The sequence below is a fragment of the Tachypleus tridentatus genome, chromosome 10, assembly GCF_004210375.1.
Source record: "Tachypleus tridentatus isolate NWPU-2018 chromosome 10, ASM421037v1, whole genome shotgun sequence".
NCBI classification, from domain to species: domain Eukaryota; kingdom Metazoa; phylum Arthropoda; class Merostomata; order Xiphosura; family Limulidae; genus Tachypleus; species Tachypleus tridentatus.
In genome coordinates this window covers 99,311,057-99,336,142 of record NC_134834.1, presented here as the reverse complement: position 1 = coordinate 99,336,142, position 25,086 = coordinate 99,311,057, and the positions used below count along the sequence as shown (strand labels likewise).

The following is a 25,086-nucleotide window of genomic DNA, read 5'->3' as shown; positions in this document are numbered from 1 at the left end:
GTATTATAATTTTGTTAAAAGTTGAACAAATTTTCTTTCCTACATAATGCGAATTGCTTTTTCTGACACTGGCTTTAGGCTATACGTTTAGTCTAAAATTGCCAAACCTGTTTAAATGCTTGTAGTTACCGTCATATACCGCCCTCTAGAATATAACAAGTACAAAACTACATCCATGAGATTGGATTCAGAAAAACCCAAAAGTTTTAAGTAATGTAATCTTTAATCCAAAATACATATATAGAAAAGCCAAATACAACAGAATACACGTCAATCACTAATATACCTGTAAAGGACGTTAGCCACGGTACTTAAAAATCAAATAAATACAAAATTCGTTCCTATATAATAATAATAATAAAAGGGTGCGTCTTGTGTTTATTATGACCGTCACAGCTCCAAGAGCAAAGAACCTATCAACCTAAAATTTTGCATCTTTATTAAGTGAACCATGAGGGTGTGCACCTGAGTAGTATTACTTATCCAGAGGGATGTACGCATGCGAATCTTTTTAATGTAGCAAGGTAACGTAAAACACAGACGTTTTTTATGATTATAAAAAATAAAGATGTTTAAAATATTTTTGTCTTTCTATACTAAAATACGTTATAATACATGCTGACACTCATCTAAAATATATCAACCTAATAACCCCAGGCAAAGCCAGGTACTTTCGTTAATGTATTATGTATGATATTTGTGTCTGATGATCCTGGTGTAATTAATAATTTCATATTTTAGTCATTTACTTATTCCAAGTTGTACATTTTAAATATGATACAAAGAGTTTCTCTAGTATTACAATACAATTTTACTGTGGAAATCACAATATACCATCTTATTATTTATATGTACAGTGTTTTAGATGTTTTTCACTCAACACAGTGATACTATTCTTACACAGGAATTCAATAATATTATTGATGATACACAATTATGATCGCGAATTATCCAGTAAACTGGTTGAAACTTGGCTTCACATTTATTTTTTAACACATCCCTCAGAAGCCAACACTATAATATCATTGATATTATAACAATTTGTTAAATATTAAAAGTAAGTTCAATTCGGAAACTTCCCCAGGGCGGTTTTGGAATACTATTTTCAAGTTTCTTCTTTGTTAATTTAAAGTGAAATACAGCATCCTCGAGTCTCAAAACTGACTGGTATTAAGATCCATACCCTAGAGGTAAATTCAACGAATATATCAGGTCACCCCATAAGTTATGCCCGAAAATATTATACAGAAAGTGCATCATTATTTCTGTCTTTGTAGAAGGCTTTAATGACTGAAATATGTAGTAGGACGTGTATAAAAATGTTCAGACGAATAAAACAAACTAATCCAGCTATACTTTATCAAATCATTAATCAAATAAATATTTATAAACATGGGTGTAGGAGGTGGACACTGGGAATATAATGCTTTACGAGTTTAAAAAAGGCAATAGTGCAGCAGAAACTGCATGAAACATTCAAGGTGTTTATGGTGCAGAGTCTCTCAACTAAAATGTTGAAGGTGGTTTCAGAAGTTCAGAGCAGGCGACTATAGCTCAAGTGATGTGCCACGTTCAGGTCATCCTGTTGAGTTTAATGATGACTTACTGGCTCCACTTGATGAAAATTGTGTTGTAACCGCTGAAGAACAAACACAGAAGCATAATTCAACAGTTCACAGTCATCTGCAACAGCTTGAAAAGGTGTCAAAACTTTAAAAATGGATTCCCCATGATTTGACAGAAGCCAACAGTAGAGCAAGAGTGGACATTTGCACTTCTCTGCACTCTCGTGAACGTAACTCACCTTTTTTGGACAGGTTAGTGGCTGGAGATGAAAAATTGATATTTTATAAAAATGTTAAGCGCTGCAGACAATGTCTCAGTGCAGGTAAACTAGCTAAAGCACAATCCGTGATGACAAGAAAACCCACTTGTAAAGAAGAATATATACGTAAAAGCGGCTGGTATGTGTGGAGAAAATTTTATGTAAAGGAACGAACAATGTTTCGACCTTTTTACGGTCATCGTCAGGTTCACAAAGAAAGAAAGAGGTAACTGACTGACAGCTGACCACTTGTTTGAAGGCGGCTGTGTAATTGAGTGTAGGAATGTAGAGACAATATTTTTATGACACAAGCAATTAACACAGCATTACATCCACCACTATACTGGTACAGATATGTAGATGACACGGTTGCAGGATTCACATCTACAGAACACACACTTAATTTTTTCAATCATATCAATTCTATACATCCCAACATTAACTTCACATGTGAACAGGAAGAAAGCAATCAAATATCATTTCTTAACCTCAAAATTACAAGAACCGATACACAATTTAAAACAGAAATCCATCGAAAAATCACCCATACTGAACTATACATTCCTTGGGACTCAGCACATGAAACAAAACAAAAACTCAACATACTAAGAAACCAAATAAACACAGCCATAAAACTATGCTCACCAGATAAAATTAACGATGAATGAGACAAAATAAAACAATACTTCATCAACATCAATAAGTTTCCTCCACAAACCGTAGAAAACATTATACGCACACACCTAGACAGAAAGCAAAATCAACCAACTAAAGAAAATATATCTAACAAATCAAAAAATCACAAAACCATATACTGCTTTATACCATATATTCCTGACATCAGCAAACAAATAACCAACATTTGGCAAAAATTAGTAACAAAATATGACATTCCAGTTAATACCAAATTCATTCAAAAAACCAGGCACAAAACTGAGGTCTATACTATGTAAAAACTACACTGACAAACACCACACCAACATTATTTATAAAATACAATGTGATAGCTGCCACGACGTATGTATTGGAGAAACAAGTAGAAAAATGGAAACCAGATTTAAAGAACATAAAAAGTCACCTTCATACGTTTTCGAACACTGCAAGTCAAATAAACACAACATAATCATAGAAAACACTCAAATACTAAATAAAGAAACAAATAAACAAAGACGAAATTAAAGAAGCCTTACTTATACACAACAATTCAAGCCCAAAATAAACCAATACAAAGGAACGCCTTTATACCTATATTAATAAATATAATCCAACATCTAACCACGCCCTCTACATTTCTATACTCAATTACACAACTGGCTTCAAACACGTGGTCAGCTATCGGTCAGTTAATATCTATCTTTCTTTGTGAACCTGGCGATGACCGGAGGTCGAAACGCTGTTCGCTCCTCTACATATAATTTTCTCTATCCATACCCGCAGTTTTTACATACATATTTAGCTGAAGCAAGCCAATATGGACCTCCACCCTAGGAAAGTTAAATGTTTGGTGGGATATTGTTGGTGTGATACACTTTGAGTTACTCCCACTCAATGTAACAATTACATATCAGACTTCTATCACAAACAGTTAGAGCACTTGAATATTGCACTGAAAGTAGAGAGGCCTGCTTTGATCAATCGTAAAGGTGTTATGTTATACCCGGATAATGCAAGGCCCCATACAGCAAAGATTGAAGAGCAAGACTGGGAAAAACTTCCACATCCTCCTTATTCTCCAGACCTTGCCCCATCTGATTACCATCTATTCCGAAGTTTGCAGAACTATCTTAATGGAAAAGAGCTTGGAACACATGAAGATGTTAAAACTACCCTCTGCATTCTTTTCCTCCAAACCCTCAGAATTTTATAGAAGTGACATTCAGAAGCTTGTGAATTGTTGGTAGAAAGTAATTAATAATAATAATAGAACATACATTACTGATTAAATAACATTAAAATCATTTGAAATCCTCTCTCTTTTTCTGAACCTAAGATCGAACATTACTTAAGGGATGACCTTATGTATATAAAGCCACATTCTCAGCATCATTTATAAAACTGCCAACCTTTTGTGCTTCTACTATCAAATTTATGTTCAGCTTTCAATTGAAATACGAACGATTTCACTTGCGATTCGGTAAGGAAAGCCAAATCATTGCAACAGTAGGATGAACAGATAGGAACATTCCGAATCCAGACACAGACATAATATCGTACTCAGCTTGCGACACAATATCTACCAAGATGGTTCTAAACGGTTCGTAAATATATCCGTGTCATTTAGAAACTTCATGCTCTTTGTACTTGGTCGTTAAGCTCGTGAATATATCTGTCATTTAGAAACTTCATGCTCTTTGTACTTGGTCGTTAAGCTCGTGAATATATCTGTCATTTAGAAACTTCATGCTTTTTGTACTTGGTCGTTAAGCTCGTGAATATATCTGTCATTTAGAAACTTCATGCTTTTTGTACTTGGTCGTTAAGCTCGTGAATATATCTGTCATTTAGAAACTTCATGCTTTTTGTACTTGGTCGTTAAGCTCGTGAATATATGCGTCATTTAGAGACTTCATGCTTTTTGTAGTTGGTCGTTAAGCTCGTGAATATATCTGTCATTTAGAAACTTCATGCTTTTTGTACTTGGTCGTTAAGCTCGTAAATATATGTGTCATTTAGAAACTTCATGCTTTTTGTACTTGGTCGTTAAGCTCGTGAATATATGTGTCATTTAGAAACTTCATGCTTTTTGTACTTGGTCGTTAAGCTCGTGAATATTCGTGTCATTTAGAAACTTCATGCTCTTTGTACTTGGTCGTTAAGCTCGTGAATATATCTGTCATTTAGAAACTTCATGCTTTTTGTACTTGGTCGTTAAGCTCGTGAATATATCTGTGTCAGTTAGAAACTTCATGCTTTTTGTACTTGGTCGTTAAGCTCGTGAATATACGTGTCATTTAGAAACTTCATGCTTTTTGTACTTGGTCGTTAAGCTCGTGAATATATCTGTCATTTAGAAACTTCATGCTTTTTGTACTTGGTCGTTAAGCTCGTGAATATACGTGTCATTTAGAAACTTCATGCTCTTTGTACTTGGTCGTTAAGCTCGTGAATATATCTGTCATTTAGAAACTTCATGCTCTTTGTACTTGGTCGTTAAGCTCGTGAATATATCTGTCATTTAGAAACTTCATGCTCTTTGTACTTGGTCGTTAAGCTCGTGAATATATCTGTCATTTAGAAACTTCATGCTTTTGTACTTGGTCGTTAAGCTCGTGAATATATCTGTCATTTAGAAACTTCATGCTTTTTGTACTTGGTCGTTAAGCTCGTGAATATACGTGTCATTTAGAAACTTCATGCTCTTTGTACTTGGTCGTTAAGCTCGTGAATATATCTGTCATTTAGAAACTTCATGCTTTTTGTACTTGGTCGTTAAGCTCGTGAATATATCTGTCATTTAGAAACTTCATGCTTTTTGTACTTGGTCGTTAAGCTCGTGAATATATCTGTCATTTAGAAACTTCATGCTTTTTGTACTTGGTCGTTAAGCTCGTGAATATATCTGTCATTTAGAAACTTCATGCTTTTTGTACTTGGTCGTTAAGCTCGTGAATATATCTGTCATTTAGAAACTTCATGCTCTTTGTACTTGGTCGTTAAGCTCGTGAATATATCTGTCATTTAGAAACTTCATGCTCTTTGTACTTGGTCGTTAAGCTCGTGAATATATCTGTCATTTAGAAACTTCATGCTTTTTGTACTTGGTCGTTAAGCTCGTGAATATATCTGTCATTTAGAAACTTCATGCTTTTTGTACTTGGTCGTTAAGCTCGTGAATATACGTGTCATTTAGAAACTTCATGCTCTTTGTACTTGGTCGTTAAGCTCGTGAATATATCTGTCATTTAGAAACTTCATGCTTTTGTACTTGGTCGTTAAGCTCGTGAATATATCTGTCATTTAGAAACTTCATGCTTTTTGTACTTGGTCGTTAAGCTCGTGAATATATCTGTCATTTAGAAACTTCATGCTTTTTGTACTTGGTCGTTAAGCTCGTGAATATATCTGTCATTTAGAAACTTCATGCTTTTTGTACTTGGTCGTTAAGCTCGTGAATATATCTGTCATTTAGAAACTTCATGCTTTTTGTACTTGGTCGTTAAGCTCGTGATGTCCTGACAGATTTTTTCACTTAACCACTTCAAATCACTTTTAGCAGTCCCAACCCTAAAAGAGGGTAGGAAATGCTTTTTTTTTTATCCCCAAAAGAACAAAAACAAAACGGATTGGGTAGTTGTTATTTGAAAAATATCTCCCACTGCCTCGTGAGAGGCCTGAAGACACAACACGACTGATCATACACACACATTCCAGACAATATATCAATTATACAGGGTGTTTGGAAAGTCACTGTGCAGTTTTGTAATCATATGTCTATTCAGTCTATTTCAAGCCAGCAACTGATAGCAGTGTTTAGAAACAGAATAAGAAGGATCCAAGCCTATATTGATGTCAACGGAGTCACTTTCAACATTGACAATTATAAACATTCATATTTACCTCCTGTATTCTATATTGAAACATGTCTGTTAATAAATATATAAGTGCACAGTGACTTTCCGAACACCCTGTATATTCTATTTACACAATTACACTTTCAGTCCACAAACTGAGTTATCCACTTGTGGTTTTAATAAATACAAGTGAGATGAGATGAATGCGAGTTAAAAATAAAGCATCCACAATGAAAACAGATATTAGTTCCAGTCAGTTTCTGTCAAATGTTTCTTTGTATTTTGGCCTTAACCTACTTTCATCTGTAATCAAAAACTATAGTAACTGTGGTTTCGACACCCAGCGACTCTCGTAGAAAATAGCATCACTTGGTATTTGCATTATGGCTGGAAGCGTGAAACTCCATTTAAACGCTAAGAAACGGCTGAAAATTAGTTTCTATATTGAATAACTAACCACCGTGTAATGTAGAGTTCACTAGACGCAAATCCTGTAATTACCTACAAAACAGGGTTTAGTTTAGATATAGAAGGAAGGAGGTGGAGTTAGAGTTAAAATTAAGAAATGAAAGGAAAGGAAACTGTTGTCTTCGGTATTACTTAAAAACAAATAACGTTAAGTTTATACAGACTTAATATGTATGTCATTCAACAATTCGACAATTATAATTACACAGAACATTAGAAAGCAATTCAATACCCTTATTCAAATACACGTGCAGGGCAGCATATAAGGTCATCTAAACCTGTCTTTTCATACACGTCACCAATAGGTGTGGTCGACAAGCCCGAATCAATGCTATGTTCTATTTAGATTTACTTTATCAAAACCTGGGAAACTTAACCATCAAGTAAACAACATTTTTTAAATGTTATTACAAATAATTATATTATTTAAATTACAATATTCAATTACTGAGCATCACAAAAATAACTAAAAACCGTTAGTGTTAGTAAACCGTTCCTTGTAAAATCTATTTCAAACACGCGCATATAAGATGTGTGCAAAAGTAGGAAATAACCCCAGTTTTCATCGTATTTTATCAAATATAAAATATTCAAGAATTTCATAAAACAAACTGTACACACCTACAGCGCCCTCTAGGAAAAACATATACAAGACGATCACTCAATTATTCACACTTGTGTTGCTTTATTAACTGAATGTAACATTATACAAGTTAAAATAAAAAACATCACATAAAAGTGGTAAATAGCTATCAACGACACCTGTGACGAATACAAAAGTCACAGCAATGCTCCTTCCTCTCTACCATGAATACCGTCGTACAACAAGTCAAACGTCTTCTGTAGCTACGTCATAAGGCAGCTCTTGGCACAGGAGAATATACAAAAAAGTGGCCCTTCTTTCTTTAGATTAAAAAGTGGAGGGTAAACACAAATGATGTAGAGTACATTCAACACTGTACTGCAAAGTAGTGTTTTTAGTTGTATAGCCAGGTTTGAAAAGAGCTGATGGCATCTCCAAAGTCGGCCTTTGTTTAGCGATATAAAAACTTAGCTTGCGAATAATCCAAAACTTATAATTTGTATCACATTTAATAATTGTTGATCTTGCACAGGCTACCAACGAATCTCTACGATACTGTGGTTGGCTGCTGGCAAACTCAGCCGTTTCACTTGCAATGTATCAGTCTAAAATTTCACCACTACGAAACGTTATACTGGTAGCTTGACGTGAAATGAAATTTGGTATCTAACCCTTTTGTTTAAGAATTTTTGCTCTTAGATACACAAGAGACATCCAGACAAAGCCGTTCTTAAATTTGAGCCGACAGTCAAGAAGCTAGGTAACTACTTAAAAACACCTACCGCCACTTCTTAGACTACTCATATCTACTTGACCTTTATAGTGCACCCGAGAATCCTAATCATTGAATTAGTCCGAACAGAGTAACCACCAGGTAACGCTCGCCTCCTTTTTAAAAATATGCATGCAAGCTATAAAAGTTCCTTTATCAAAGTTGAAGCGACGTTATTTCAAATATAATTATGCTTTATAACCCTAATTTCGTGATACTGTTTTACTTCTGAAAGACTATAAAATGGGAAAAAAACACCAAAAACATTTTTCCAAAATGAGATAAACATTTAATGGTATTTCTTTTTCACGTAATATTTAATTTGTTTGTTATTTGTGTTTTTCTTATAGCAAAGCTCCATTGGACTATCTGCTGAGCCTACCGAGTGGAATCGAACCCCTGATTTTAGCGTTGTATATCTGTTGTTAAACTCAAACCTAGTTGTCTGTGCTGTGTCCATGGTTATTGAAACCCAATTTTTAACGACACTTATCGCCGAGAAAAAGAGAATGAAGGTAATAAAAAGAAAAAAAAAAGCACAAGTAACTACATCTACTGGACAATCATACTGAGTTAACTACATCTACTGGAACATCATACTGAGTTAACTACATCTACTGGAACATCATACTGAGTTAACTACATCTACTGGAACATCATACTGAGTTAACTACATCTACTGGAACATCATACTGAGTTAACTACATCTACTGGACAATCATACTGAGTTAACTACATCTACTGGACAATCATACTGAGTTAACTACATCTACTGGAACATCATACTGAGTTAACTACATCTACTGGAACATCATACTGAGTTAACTACATCTACTGGAACATCATACTGAGTTATATTTTGTGATGTTCAAAGTAGCAACTAGAATACTTCAAACCAATATTAAAAAAATATACACTTTTGAAGAGTGGACCTTCATTAAGATCACTGATGAAGAAGAGTCCACCTTTTGAAGCTCTCGGGTTACAAAATAATTTGTTTTTTAACCTACGTGTTTCCTTAGTTTCATGAATCGAACCACTGATTTTCAGTAGCATCATGAAGTGTATACTTCATAACTCGCAAGCCTCACGATTCGAAAGGTTTCATTTAGTTACCTCCTAGAAACAAATAGACGTGTACTTTAAGACAAGTTTGCTGAGACCTAAGACGTTTTAGTGTAAATAAGCATCCTTCACTTGACAAACTTACTATTATTATTTGACAATACAAGATCCATCTTTTATACTTAACAATAAAACTCCTCTGAACTTTCCAATATTTCACCATTTGTTAGAGGCTTATTACTTATGTATTTATTCAGGGTGAACTTAGAAGTGTAAAAAGTACTGTTATTATAAGCTATATTTTTAATGCAGTAATATGTTAGGTAGATAACGCTTCATGTTAAGGTCATGTAAATGCTAGAATACTTAGAATATTCTAGATGACGTCACAAAATAAGTTTCTAGCATTTTATCATCATCCAAAAAAATAGGTTCTTCTCCCTCTAGTACGTAATCCAGGTGGCGGTGTTTCTAATTTCGAACCACCGACCAGAAAGAGGTAACCGGTTTGCAGTAAATGTTTTGTTTCTTCCAAAATGTTACTTATTAATCTATTTGTCTTTAATTATTTATCATTATTATCCATCACTTTTTAATACCAAATTTTCAACGAAAATAACAGCAAAACACGTTTTTAATACTCGGTAGTAGTGATAACAAGAGTAAACTGGTGCATAAACTACCCAAGTTAATTACTATATTCTCAAACTCGAAAAATTAAGAATATTAATATTTTTTTGCTACAACTACTGAGAATCAAACCTATAAAGGGTTAACTAGGTAAGCTAGGCGCCTCTTAACGTCATTGTTTTTCTCTAAGAGACAGTGACAGTTAGGCATTTTACGTAACGTTTATCAGGCCTAGCCACTACTATTCCGTTCTGCTGCCTTCTTTGATGTTAATGTTTAACAATAAGGAGATAGGCCTACCAATTTACTATTTAACGTATCTACTAAGTAAACTGATTATAACCGCGTGTTGTATTTTCAAAATAATTCAAAATTAATTACAATACTTTAAAGAAATTAACAACAAACTTATTTGGGCCTTAAATAAGAGAAAAACTGTTAAAAGATTTCGGGTACAGAATCAAAAGCTTGCAACAAAAATTTAGTTATTGTCCAATAACTTTATTTGTGCAGAGTTATGTTAATGTTCTAACATAACCACTATACTGTAAACCTCGTCCTGTTAAAAATAAGTTTGAATCGTTTATACCCAATCCAGTTATAAATGTAGTCAATTATAATAGCTCTTCAGGTGTTTTGTCACAAAAGTGTATCACAATATAACATCTAGGACAACAGAGGACCATCCGTACCTTAATGGCTGTCCTTAAAAACGTATCTCAGAGAAAATTAAAATCGATTGTTTATTTTTCAGGATATCGTGTATTCCTTCTAAATTGAAAGTGCTGACCGCCACTGTTGTTGATAATAATCCATTCCATAAGTCAATCACCCTGTTAAAAAAACTAAAATGGTCTTAATAGGAGCCCAGATTATTATTATTTTACAAAGTTTAGACCTGCTATATTCTGACCATAGCACAAACAAATCAGGTTTAAAGATCTAGCAGACAATGTAAACTTCAGTAAGATCTCTTATCCTTAAGAGAAAACAAGTTAGATCTTAACCTGTAACAATTACATTCTGAAGTTACCATAACAGCTCTGCTCTGAAGTTTGTTCATCAAATGAATAGCCTTTCTTCGATAAGATCAAGTGCTCCGTTGCGACAGTATTAGTACAGCTACTGTTTTTAGATGTAATATTCTATAAAGAAACCGCAAATTTGCTATAGACTTTTAACATTTTATAACAATTGTATTTATTTTCAAATAACTGGTATCTTCATTGATCTAAACTAGCCCACAATGGATATGTAAAAGGTAGCAACTTACATATTCTCTGCAAGATATTTACACAATAATAATATTATAATTATAGGACTAATGGAAAAAAAATAATGTAAAACAATCTAGAAGTTTCAGCCACGTAAAATTATATATTTATACCACTGATATAGTAACTGTATAATAATTAATATTATCAAAGGCCGCACACACACTGTAGGTGGGTATAAATATTCACAAGTCCTGAAAATTAAGAGGGAATGAGGTAGTACGAGGACATTAATTAAATGCTTGTCTCCCAGAAGCAGTTCCAGGTAAAACTAAAACACGGATATTTCCGTTTACAAAAGTACACTTTTCCGGTTTATTCCATGTTTAATTAATTTATCATTATTTTTATACTAAATCTTTGAATGAACACTAGCTTTATAAAAATTATCTCTACAAAAATGATCTAAAAAACAAACAATGTGTATATAAACATACATACGTGTACAAATAAATACGTCTTTGTATAGCCACCTACCGGTGAAATGTGGCGGCATGTATGGAATTTCAGACCCCCCTACACTATGGCCTAGCAGCAAAAGGTGAAGGAACATAGAGAGCAGACGTTCATCGCTATTACCTTGATCACGTGACACCCAAACGAGTACTCATTCCAGGTCACAAAGTAGCAACTTGATTGGAGAGGCAAATTTTATAGTAGGATACGTGAAAAGTCTTTGTACAATTAATTAGCATAGTACACGTCAACAGTGTTTATCTAGAGTTAAATCATCCGATACATATTTCCAAAATGAAACTATTAACTGTTTGTTTCTCTCTTTTTTATTAGTAAATAAAAGTTACTTTTCTGTGACAGAAAAATGTAATCTCTTTGATCTAATAAAACCAACAACATCAGAAGTTTGTTTTAGAAAGTCAAACTTTCCATTTTGTGTGTGTTTCATATAGCAAAGCCATAAAGGGCTATCTGTTGAGCCCACCGAGAGGAATCGAACCCCTGATTTTAGTGTTGTAAATCCACTGACTTACCGCTGTATTAGCGGGGGACTCCATTTTCTAATCCTTGTCAATAAATTTCAATAATAAAAAAATAGAAACTTAACTAATTTTCATGGCGAAAATAATATCCTCCCAACTTTAGAAATACATTACATTAATAGTCAAATACCTTATTTGCTACTTTTTGCTTCTGGTGGGGTCAAAATAGAGGACAACAAGGAACCATTCTTTTGGTCTGTTGTAACGGGCGTAAAACATTTGGCAACATCACCAATATTCTGTATGAATCACACAGAGTACAATGCAGCGGCAGCGATCACTCTGTGTGAATCACACACAGTACAATGCAGCGGCAGCGATCACTCTGTGTGAATCACACACAGTACAATGCAGCGGCAGCGATCACTCTGTGTGAATCACACACAGTACAATGCAGCGGCAGCGATCACTCTGTGTGAATCACACACAGTACAATGCAGCGGCAGCGATCACTCTGTGTGAATCACACACAGTACAATGCAGCGGCAGCGATCACTCTGTGTGAATCACACACAGTACAATCCAGCGGCAGCGATCACTCTGTGTGAATCACACACAGTAAAATGCAGCGGCAGCGATCACTCTGTGTGAATCACACACAGTACAATCCAGCGGCAGCGATCACTCTGTATGAATCACACACAGTAAAATGCAGCGGCAGCGATCACTCTGTATGAATCACACACAGTACAATCCAGCGGCAGCGATCACTCTGTATGAATCACACACAGTAAAATGCAGCGGCAGCGATCATTCTGTATGAATCACACACAGTACAATGCAGCGGCAGCGATCATTCTGTATGAATCACACACAGTAAAATGCAGCGGCAGCGATCATTCTGTATGAATCACACACAGTAAAATGCAGCGGCAGCGATCATTCTGTATGAATCACACACAGTAAAATCCAGCGGCAGCGATCATTCTGTATGAATCACACAGTAAAATCCAGCGGCAGCGATCATTCTGTATGAATCACACAGTAAAATCCAGCGGCAGCGATCATTCTGTATGAATCACACACAGTAAAATCCAGCGGCAGCGATCATTCTGTATGAATCACACACAGTAAAATCCAGCGGCAGCGATCATTCTGTATGAATCACACACAGTAAAATCCAGCGGCAGCGATCATTCTGTATGAATCACACACAGTAAAATCCAGCGGCAGCGATCATTCTGTATGAATCACACACAGTAAAATCCAGCGGCAGCGATCATTCTGTATGAATCACACACAGTAAAATCCAGCGGCAGCGATCATTCTGTATGAATCACACACAGTAAAATCCAGCGGCAGCGATCATTCTGTATGAATCACACACAGTAAAATCCAGCGGCAGCGATCATTCTGTATGAATCACACACAGTAAAATCCAGCGGCAGCGATCATTCTGTATGAATCACACACAGTAAAATCCAGCGGCAGCGATCATTCTGTATAAATCACACACAGTAAAATCCAGCGGCAGCGATCATTCTGTATAAATCACACACAGTAAAATCCAGCAGTGATCATTCTGTATAAATCACATACAGTACAATCCAGCAGTGATCATTCTGTATAAATCACATACAGTACAATCCAGCAGTAATCAGTTAAAGTAATTCCACCATCGATGATATTTTTTGGGTGACTCATGTTATTATAAGCAGCGGTACGAGGACTTACAAAGCTTGAATGTATCTCCAAAAAGCTTTCCTTGTAGTCCTCACATGTAACAAAAAGTGCTTATTGTTAAAGCTGTTTCACTTCTCACAGAGACAAGAGTGAGGTCGTATCTATTTTTCCCTATCTCACCGGAAAGAAACTAGCGACGTTACTGGTTATTAGACACTTGTAATAAAGTCATGAACCTAGAAGTGATCTTGTCCTTAGATAGTTTAGAAAACTATGACTAGAAAGGATAAAGGATGACGGAATTCTACATGTAAATATACACTCGATGTTTAATAAAAACATGCAAAAGTTGCAGATTTAAAATAATACATACTGAGTTCAGGGATTCTGGGTCGACTCTCAACTCAAATTTTCTTAAAAAGAGGTTGACTATGCTAAGTTAAAATGATTTTAAATATACAAATCAACGAGCTAACCTATGTGACAAACACAGCCAATGTAAAGTCGCAGTGCAGTAGAAGGTGTCAGAAGTACACTTTGACATTGATTAGAGTTTTGCAGGTTGTGCGCGACGCCACCGAAAAGTTGTCACTTCCAGAAAGGGTATGTAATAGTTCCTTCTGTTGTAAAACATTCATACATCATTTTCATACAGATCCGTTAAGACTGGGGGATTTAGAATCTACAAGACAGGAATGTATATTGAGGATTGTAAACAAAGGAAAACAAAACGAAGCAACATGGGGTACCAAGACCATCACGAGAACGTGAAAGTTGCAAGAAGTCGTACTTTATTTACGATAAGTAAGCAAGGTACGGCGTCTAATAACAGTTGAGAATTCTCGAAACATAAATGTCAGTAGCATATACCATTTACGTGTTCAAGTAATTTTACCTGATATAACCAAAAAGAAGCGAGACAAGTCATATGTACTAAAGTTGAATGGATATGTTGTATAATCAACAGCTCAATAGCACATAAATCCAAGTAGAAACATATATTTAGTTAAATACACTGATTGCCACGTTGATTTTTAGTTTCACTCTAAGTAGACAGCTTGTTTACTTGGATTTATGTGCTATTGAGCTGTTGACACGAATGCTGGGAAACCGTTGTCATCGCACACTAGTTGGTTTATGGAATACAACAAGGGATCAGTGCTATGCTTTTGACAGGACAGCCTCATGACAGTGTCTTCTACAATGGAAAGTACATGCAGTGCTATTGTAAAGATGCACGGTCGTCATATAAAAGATGGGCGGATATGGTGTCACAGGCTGTAAAACATGGCGAGGCTTTAAAATTGTTTTGATATAACATACTCAACAGGCCGGCTAGAGCATCATTATAAAATATACAAATTCCTAGGTACTTACGAACATTTATACATCAAGTATTACAAAATCTATTAAACGTTTTCATCCTAAAGCCTACTGTGTGGATAACAGCTTTTTTTTAGTATTTTCCAACATTTTGGTAGTTGTACATTTTATCCTTTATCAGAGCTATTAGTGACAACGATTGTTAGTAAATAGATGGTTTGAATCATAAGATAATGGAGTATAGTCACAGAAACACGGTAACTAAAAAAACAACCTATATCATTGGTGTGAATAAAATTAATTATTAATAAGGACCTGTATAATAATCAGTCACACTGTTATTACTTGTCTTATTAACATAAGACAAGATTAATTAAATTCTGTACAATCGCAGCACGGGCCAATAATCAGTTTACAGTTTCACTAAATGAAAGAATTCTAATTTTTACTACGACGGTAGTTTGTTTTCTTAAAATGTCGAGTTTTCTCTAAAAATATTGTATAGCAGCATTTAAATTAATACGATTTAAACAAGTTCGAATCCCATTCGATTTCAATTCTTTCAAATATTAATACGTCAGGATTATGGCTGAATGTCGTTAACAGAAGCTGTGACATTTGTTTTATTACTGCCCATTCTCATCGTGTAACAAGTAGTCTTCAAGAAACTGTTTCGTCTCTGTTGATATAACTAGTTTTTACGTACAGTCGTGAACGTATCCAAGAAAATGCCTGCAAAAGTACTTCTACCTAAACCTTGTAGGTCTACCAGTACTACAGGAATTCGACCTATATCTACCAGTACCCGTCTCATTCTTGGCAAGTTTGAGCAAACACAATCAAACCACATACAGGTAGAAAACAACATTATGTAACAATATATATACATACTGTTGTTCATCAAACGACTTTTATTCGACGATTCTAACTTTTATATTGGCTCTTTCCTCACGAAGAGGGCCTAGCATTTTCATCAGTAATAAATTTTCTGTTATCTCAAGAGTTGACACAAAATACATATAAAAATACATCGTAAATATCATGGACTGGACTAAGTAAGAAAATAAAACACAATTTAGCAACGACGTAATAACACGTCCACCCACTTGTAAAGAACAAGGGTTAGTAGCACACCATCATTTTAGACCGTCAATACAGCACTTGTAATGATGGATACGAACATGCTAGACTACAGCAGCAGTTGAAGTGCGTCCAGACAATATTCTAGAATACGAAAGCAACATACAGGATTGGATCAATAGGTGAGATGCATGCAACCAATACACCGAAGCTATAATAGCACTATACACTATATGTAATATACTCTGATATAAACAAAATATAACAATGATAGAATTGTAGTATATGTTAGATCCACCCACTTGATTATTATGATGCACTTATAAAACAATTAAAGGAAAAACAGAATTTATAACATTTTTGTCATTTCAAAGTCAATCCTGTACAATAAAGTAATACCAACATCAATTCCTCAGGTCATCTGGAAGAAATTGCTTTATATGTCAACAGTTTGTAACAGTTCAATATAATGTATATATTTACTTGTTTTGTGCAGGTTTAGGTACCAAATAACCAACCATTTTTTTTTTTTTTTTTCTAATAGCACATCCAAAGCTACCTGGCTGTTTATTAATTTCTTCACTCACTAGCTAAAGATATTTTGGCTATAATTTCAACAGCATTAGCCTAATCAGAGCAAAGAATGTCTAAATAATTAAAATACCTCAGAGAATGATACATAAAAGCATACCACTATAAGGATGATATTTTTGGAGGACGGTGTATTGAAAAATAAAGAAACCCTTTAATTCAGTCTTTGAATTACACATACAATAATTTATAGAGTCCAGAACTATGTACCAAGATTATCTTCACTGACTATGCAAACAGATAACATGCAATATATAATGATACCCCACTTTTGATAAAACTTTGGGGCATATCAACTTGCAATACTTACTGTTTATTATAGCTATAAATCTTTTTCATATGTAATTGTAAACCTTTCTAAGTATACAAAATGAAAATTCATGACATATGCAACTAACTTATTTAAACACATTTTGGTTTTCATAGTTGGCTTAATGCTCTTATAACCAGAAATATCGTAAAACAACATATATGGAAAATTTGATGTCTAAACCATGATCAATTTATATTCCAGACAAAACAAATGGAAGGAATACAATAAAAAGTGTTATTATCCTACTGTTGACTGAATATAGAAAGAGGAGTCCTATTTCCACTGACTAGCCTAACAAAGCAGTCCACCTAGAATAAATTATACACCTCTATATATGTAAAAATGGCTGGTATGGGCTGAGAAAATTGTTTATGTAGAGAAGCAAACAACTTCTCTACAAGTGGGTTTTCTCATCATCACCGAAGTTCTACACCTGTCACAATCGGCAATCTTGCAAGGGGGACTAAACACTAGTAAACATAAGCAGCTACTCAGTTTACAAAGCTGTAACATTGTCATCAAAGTCTGTGTGTCCAAATATCATAAACACTATGTTTAGGGTAAATGAAGTGAACACAAAGCAAATTGACCATTTCAGAGTATATGACAGGTCACTAAGTATTGGATTTGAAAAATACTGAACCAAGGGGGATAAAGTATTTTATAAATACATTACAAAACATGAAGGGTATCTCATATTTTATAACAGTATTGAAGTATACACAGTTAAAAGGAGTACAACAGTTACACAATAAACAACTTATTAAAACAAGAACCAGCCTTAAAATAACTACATTTGTGTTTTTACAGCACTTGTGTATATAATTTGTGTATTATTTAAATTATATTTTATTCTACACATTTTATTCTATTTATATATATAAATACTTTGGCTACAAATGTGTAAATGTTGAAATCTTTTAGCAAGTTACAGTGTCGAGTTAAATTTGTCTGCATGTATTACCATAGGTATACAAACACACACACATTACCCACAGGTAAAGAAAACCAACCAATCAAGATTTGGTTTTCATTGAAACCAGGAATTACATGCCTATAAAGCTATCAAACTTAATCATTCTAACATCTGCTACACATCATTTATAAATATATGATGTTAGAAAATAAATGTGGGTTCAAGAAATCTATTTAGCATAAAGACACAACACCTTATTATGAACAAAGAGAATGACTCAGTATTGATGAAGGATGAGATTATCAGTGACTTATTTTTCTACCTAGTATTGAAGGAGTAGTTATTTTAAAACAGGTTTTGATGTTTCTGGAGAATAAAGCTCTTGGCCTTGATGAGATTTATCTTAAAGCATTGTATACATTTAGCAAAAGGTTAAAGATTTCTTTAACCACTGTGTTTGAAAAATCTCCACACTGGGAAAATTTCTGATGGTTGACAGAGTGAATTTTAAAGGATCAGGGTTATGTGGAAAGTGAAAGCAAATTAATTCACTTCTGTTCTAGGCAGTGCTGTGTATTTTTAAGCCACATGAAACCTGGTTTCTGGTGTTACAAGTTTTATTATTTATCACTAAATCCTAGAGGGACTGGCAAAGTGTTAAAATCTGTAGTTAGAAATTCAGAAATATATTTGCAAAGTTACCATTTAATTATCAATCTCCAGCAAGTGTTAACAAGAGGTTACCATCTATTATAATTGTATTTCAGATGAGGACATGGTTAACTTCAACTTTTAAAATCTTTGATTACATATTTAACAAAAGATTAACAATTATGTTCAGTATCTAATGCACTAGTGGGGAGGTTAAGAATCAGACCAAAGATTGGCTTAACAATAGAATACAGCATGTGATGATAAATGGGCATTTTCTGATTGGAGAACGCAACTAATAAGGCCCCTTACTGACCCATTTTAGGACCTCTGGTCTACAGTATTTATATTAGTGGTTTGGATAACCTTTGGAATTACATTTTGAAATTCTATGATGAAGCTAGAAAGAGCTGATTGTGTGAACTTGATATTTTCTTTTGAAAGGTCTTTGATAGTTTTTGGGACTAGGTTGCAGTGAGTAAAATTAGCTTTAACTTGGTGTTGCAAAGTTATGCACTATTGATATGGATTGAAAATCTTCTTTTGTGTGGGAGGAAAAGACGACATTTGTATAACAAGAGAAAAAAGTTGGTGAGAGTAGTACTAAATACTGAATCCAATTACAAAGTGTCTTAATGTATTGAAAAGATCAAACAGAATTTTGTTTTATTTACTGAAATTTAATATAAGAATGAGAAGGCTTTGTAGAAATGTACTGTGTATAGTTTTTGTCTCGTATAAGGTGGAGAAACATGCTACTAGAAGAACACCTGGTTTAAATTATCTAAACTAACATGAGAGTCTTAGAAGTTTGGACTTTACTCAATACTGCAGAAGAATTGCAAAACATTATCAGGTTTACAAAATTGTTAAGGATTAGGAAGTCTTCTATGACTTTGTGTTAGAATGAAAAGGTTGGGTATTGTATCTTTTTGCCTATTATCATAAATCCAGTGTCCAGGCTTGGTCCATTAGACCAGGGGTTCCCAATCTTTTGGCACTCACAACATGAAAATGTAATTGATGAAATAAAATTAATGTTATCCCAAGCTACTTCTAACAAGGCTATGTGACTCCCCTGCCAAGGCTTTGTGACCCACCGATTGGGAACCCCTGCATTAGACAGAACCCATAATGAAGAAAGAATATTGACAATTCCTAATGTACCAGGTATGTCTACACAAAAATGGCAAACTTTTTACTGAGTAAAATGTACAAGTTTGTTGGAAACAATAAAATATTTGATGTATTACAAGGGTGTTTGTACTCAAGATATGTCTGTGAATTAACAATACAAGTCTGACAAATCAGTGTGTAGAGAATAGACACTTTTATCCATCATCAATTTTATATATAGTAGTTACATAACCTCTAAAATGCATGTCTACAGTTTTTCAGTATCTCTGTACACTGTATCTGGTATTTACTCTCCTCTTCCATGAACTATCGTTAAATTAGCAATGTTGAATGAAATAAATAGTTAATCTATCCAACATCAAACACATAATACATTGTTAAATAGCACTTTGTGAAAAGTTGTGACTTGCACACTTTCCATCCATCCACATTGGGTTCATATGTAGACATATGTTCAATAGTGATCATGTTATTCTAACCAATTATGTCTTATCTTGTAACACCTTTACACTGATGTAGAATTTAAAATTATTTTTAAGGTTCTTAGTGTTCAAGCTATCTTTACGTAGACTGAAAGTTGAACAGTCTGTTGTTCAATATTACATAAGTTAGTTAGGGTTCCAGAATGCAGAATAGTTATGCATGTGTTTAGTGTGCTAAAGAATTTAGTTAGGACTCAGTATTTTTAACATAGAACCAACAGGAACATTTTCACATCAGCCATCTTGAACCTGAAATTTCAGTAAACTACCAGTGAGGCAGTTAAGAAATACACAAAGTTTGTTATTTTATTTTATTCACCAAAATGTTAATTTTAATGTAGATGAATAGAGATCTTATTTGTTCTCTGATTCATTACTCCTTTGCCAGAATTTATGGCTGCCTGGAACAGTGCGAAACAAATTAATACACCATACCTCACATAGTTGTAGAATGAAGGCAACCTGTATGCTTTAGATATATAGTCCTAATGATTTTGTCCAGTCATGTCCAAACAACTTAAGTATCTTAGGTTATCAGTGGTGAGTGTAATACTATACTAGTAAGACAAGTACCTGCATGTGTAGAACTGATTTCAGTTCACTGAGTACTATAATTAACAGTGTTTTGTTCTGGAAGCAAATTGTGATTGAACATTTATTTTTAAAATATAGCATCTTATGCACATTATCTCTAATACCAGCATTACATTAGCTGAAGTGGGTCTGCTATTTTAATCTATCTCTTTCTAGAGAAACTGTGATAAGAAATACATGCCTATACACAAACCAGTGTTTAATTAAAATAAGCTTTCATTCATTTACATTTCCCTACCTTACAGATTTTTTAAGTTTAGAGTCTAAATCCTAATGACCTAAACATTCTGCTACCATGCTAACTAAAGTTATCAATAGAATATAGGATATTTGTGAAGGGGGCTTCTCCATAACATGTGTCTACACAAAAAGGTAAATACAAAGCTGGATTATTTTTAATTGGTGAAGAGTTAAGAATCCAATCAACTGGCTTGTTAGTAGAAAGCTAGGAAGCAGTAACATGTTTTCAGTGACAGAACATTAGCAAAACATACCTTCTGAAATATCTGTTGTTTATTATACTGATCTGGATAACTTGCTGCTGATATAATTTTTCTATTATTATGAATGACCTTGACAGCCTTCAATGACAGGACCAGAACATACAGAATAAGTTCCAACACTGAGAAGTGCTGCATCTGGGTCCTCACAAGTTGGATTACACATTTAATACAGACTGGAACTACCTCCGTAGTGTAAGACACTGTACTTGGGTTATAAGTTGGATTACATATTTAATAATAGGTTCAAACCATTACCACAGCGTAAGGCAGTGTACTTGGGTTATCATAAGTTAGATTACACATTTAACATAGGCTCAAACCACGTCCCTTGTATGAATGAACAAAACGATCTTGATGTTTGGTCCATAAATTACTCAAGCAACTGAAGCAGTGATATTTTGCTAGTACCACAACTACTATAAATGTAGGACATTCTTACAGATACACTAATTACAAGCCAAAAAAAGTTAACTAATTATTTCTCTATACAAATCTCTAGATACACTTCACTTGGAATACTGTGTACAATTTGGTCTCCTTATTTTAAGAACAATATTCGCTCATTGGAAATGGTTTAAATAAGAGTCACTAGGATGATTCCAGATGTGGAAGAGCTATATTAAACATGTTAATTATTTTAAGAGCTAGGCATTTTATATTACCAGCATCCGTGAAAACTTTGGAAATGTCAAAATGTTAATACTTGTTTGATTTATTGTACACTTTGTTTAAGAATTCATATATCAACACATTCACTACAGAAAATTCTCCAATACCCATACATGCCCCTAGAGTGAGTAACAGAAGGCATACACAGTATAACCTATGGTAACATTAAGGACTGATATTTCTTCTTGAGAGGTGATCTTATTAAAGTTTACAAGGACATCTAGAGGACAGACAGAGTACAGATTTGATTTCTTTGTACTTTTACCTGATAGGATGACAGAATACAAGTTTATGGCATACTAGGCTCCAGTTAAGACAGTTTCATTTTTATACATGATGAGTGGCTTATAGAAATTGATGTTACCAACAGTGATTAAGACCAGTACTTTACAAGAGTTTAATAAGGGAATTATTTACTGAAAAAGAAAGGGTGGGTTGAAATTTTTACTTTTCTCAAGAGTGCACACACAGATACAGCTTTTAAGGACACATTGGTTCCTTGTCCTTATGACCATTTTAACCACCTGATAAAAGGTAACACCTATAATCTTATAATCCCACTTTGTTTTTCAGAAACTGTGACTGTGTAAAGGACTCTTTCAACTATAATACTACTAAGAATTTTTGCCATTCAACATCTTGATAACATAAACAGTATGTATACACTAGTAAACATGTACAACTATTATGCTTATTAAAATAATGCCTGGTTTTAGTTGCTAAGTTTAGTATGTACAATTCTCATGCAATGTTTTTCATTCTTTAAATGTTGGTTGAATATATATATATTATATGTGTGACGGTCACGTTAATGGAAGGTCATGACAGCTGTTAATAATATAATCAGTAAAATACTATGACATTATGTTACAGAATTTGTTTTTATGTTATTCTGAATTAAATATTATATCTATGTGATTACACTTGCACTTTACAGAGCATAATCTAAAGAAACACATTCCAAAGTAAAAACAAAACATATACATACGGTTCTGCTTCAATAGATTTAAGTTTTGCAACATAGTTTGATGGAATGTATCCTTCCTTTTTTGTGGCTTTTGAACGAGCAAACCACCAATCTCCTTGAGTATCATTTAAAATTTCCAAGTGGTCTCCTTTCTTGAAACTTAAGTCCTCATCGGTTCTTGCGTCATAGTCATACAGAGCTACAAATATTTTAGTACTAGTGCCAGACGTGGTCTCAGTTTCTGCTGGAATTGGAGGTAAGCTTGGTCCATTTCTATTAATCGCAGGTAAGCCTAAATCATGGTGGACCTGTCTTATACTTGTAGGTTCATGTGTTTGAACCTGTCCCACCAGAGGATTTAGTCCTATATTTGTTGGAAGTCCTATGGAAATACTCTCATTTCGTTCTATCGGAGCTTGAACGCCCAAGTTATCTACCTTTTTGAGATTGTTACTTCCTGTATTACTAAAACAGTTTCCCATTATAAAACAAACCTATGTTACAACCACGCAAAGGTGAATTATTAAAGGAATAAAAAGTTGTAATTCATAGACTGAAAACTATGGATGGTAGTGCCCCACACTAGTACAAGCAGCAGTAATTTTTAGATCTGGCAGCTATCAGGCAAAAAAATAACCAATTCCTGTTCTACCTAGGAGAAACAATACAAATAGGTAAAGTTTCAAACATCCTTTTCAAAACCAGTATATTCATTTGCACATGCATTAAATAAAACGCGTTTAGTTACTACCTCACACTAACACAACATTGGACAAGTTCCACCTCTTCCCAATAGACCCCAAGAGATAAAACTTTATTCTCTTCTCACCTGATTACACCTACCTAACGCGCGTGCGCAGTAACATTTTTTATAAGTAAATTTTGATAAAAGCTGACCTTGAGCGTAAAGATATTTTTTCAACGATATCACGCACCTGCTATGTAAATAGTAGTATGATTCTTTCCCGAAATGTTTTTACTAAGATTTGATAACTATAAATTATTTCACACGTTCAAGGAGCTGAGTTTATCGCCACCTGGTAGTTAATGTTAAAACTACGTGGGTGTACATATTTATATGACATAAAGAAAGCTAGGAATTTCATTACTTGTGAAGTCTAAATTTATTATACAGCACGTTTCCTACGTTATCTAAACTACATCAATTATATTAGCATCACATGAAATGCGTGAGATTAGAAAGGACATTGAAATAGTTTAATAACAAAGGTGAAGACAAAATACTTTATTTACCAGGTACGAATGTGTAGGAATACACTTACTCCATCAACAGCGCAATTTAAGAACAGCGTTACAAACATGTTTATTAATTAATGCTATAATATTATCAATAACTATCAGTCACTTAAGTAATTTCTGATTTTTAGGTTCCGAAAAAGAGAAAGAATTTCAAACACTTTTAATGTTATTTAATCAATAATGTATGTTTCATTATTATTAATTACTTTTTTACCAACGATTCACAAGCTTCTGAAATGCCACTTTTGCCCTCGTCGTACCAAACATGATCGCCCTTTCAGCCGTAGGTGCGTCATAATGTTATGGTCAATCCCACTATTCGTTGGTAAAAGAGTAGCCCAATAGTTGGCGGTGGGTGGTGATGATTAGCTGCCTTCCCTCTAGTCTTACTCTGCTAAATTAGGAACGGCTAGCGCATAGCATTCGAATAGCTTTGCGCGAAATTCAAAAACAAACAAAATAGCCACTTCTGTACAATTCTTGGGGTTTGGAGAAAAAGAATGTTGAGATGGTAGTTTTGACATATTCATGTGTTCCAAGTTTTTTCCATCAAGATAGTTCTGCAAACTTCGGAATAGATGATAATCAGATTGGACAAGGTCTTGAAAATAAAGAGGATGTGGATGTTTTTCCCAAACTTGCCCTTCAATCTTTGCAGATATGATCTTTGCTGTATGGGGCCATGCATTATTCTGGTTTAACACAGCACCTTTACTATTGATCAAAGCAAACATCTTTTTTGTCAGTGCAACATCTAAACGCTCTAACTGTTGACAGTAGAAGTTTGATGTAATCGTTACACTGATTTGCAGCAACTCAAAGTGGATCACACCAACAATATCCACCCAACG

The 25,086-nt window shown here is 34.2% G+C and overlaps 1 protein-coding gene and 1 long non-coding RNA gene across 2 annotated transcripts in view; one reads left to right on the top strand and one right to left on the bottom strand.

Annotated features, from left to right (window-relative positions):
* The window catches only part of LOC143229938 (tyrosine-protein kinase Src42A-like), a 55,883-nt gene extending 31,957 nt beyond the window's left edge, over positions 1–23,926 (bottom strand). The window contains exon 1 of the mRNA XM_076462815.1: positions 22,997–23,926. Coding sequence (XP_076318930.1) covers positions 22,997–23,457 — 461 coding nt within the window. The 5' untranslated portion in view covers positions 23,458–23,926. The remainder of the gene's footprint in view (positions 1–22,996) is intronic.
* Positions 7,724–11,825, top strand: LOC143229939 (uncharacterized). Its single transcript, XR_013016130.1, has 3 exons — positions 7,724–8,261; positions 8,510–8,674; positions 11,598–11,825. It is a non-coding gene; the product is annotated as an uncharacterized LOC143229939 (long non-coding RNA).
* Positions 23,927–25,086: the final 1,160 nt, after the last annotated feature.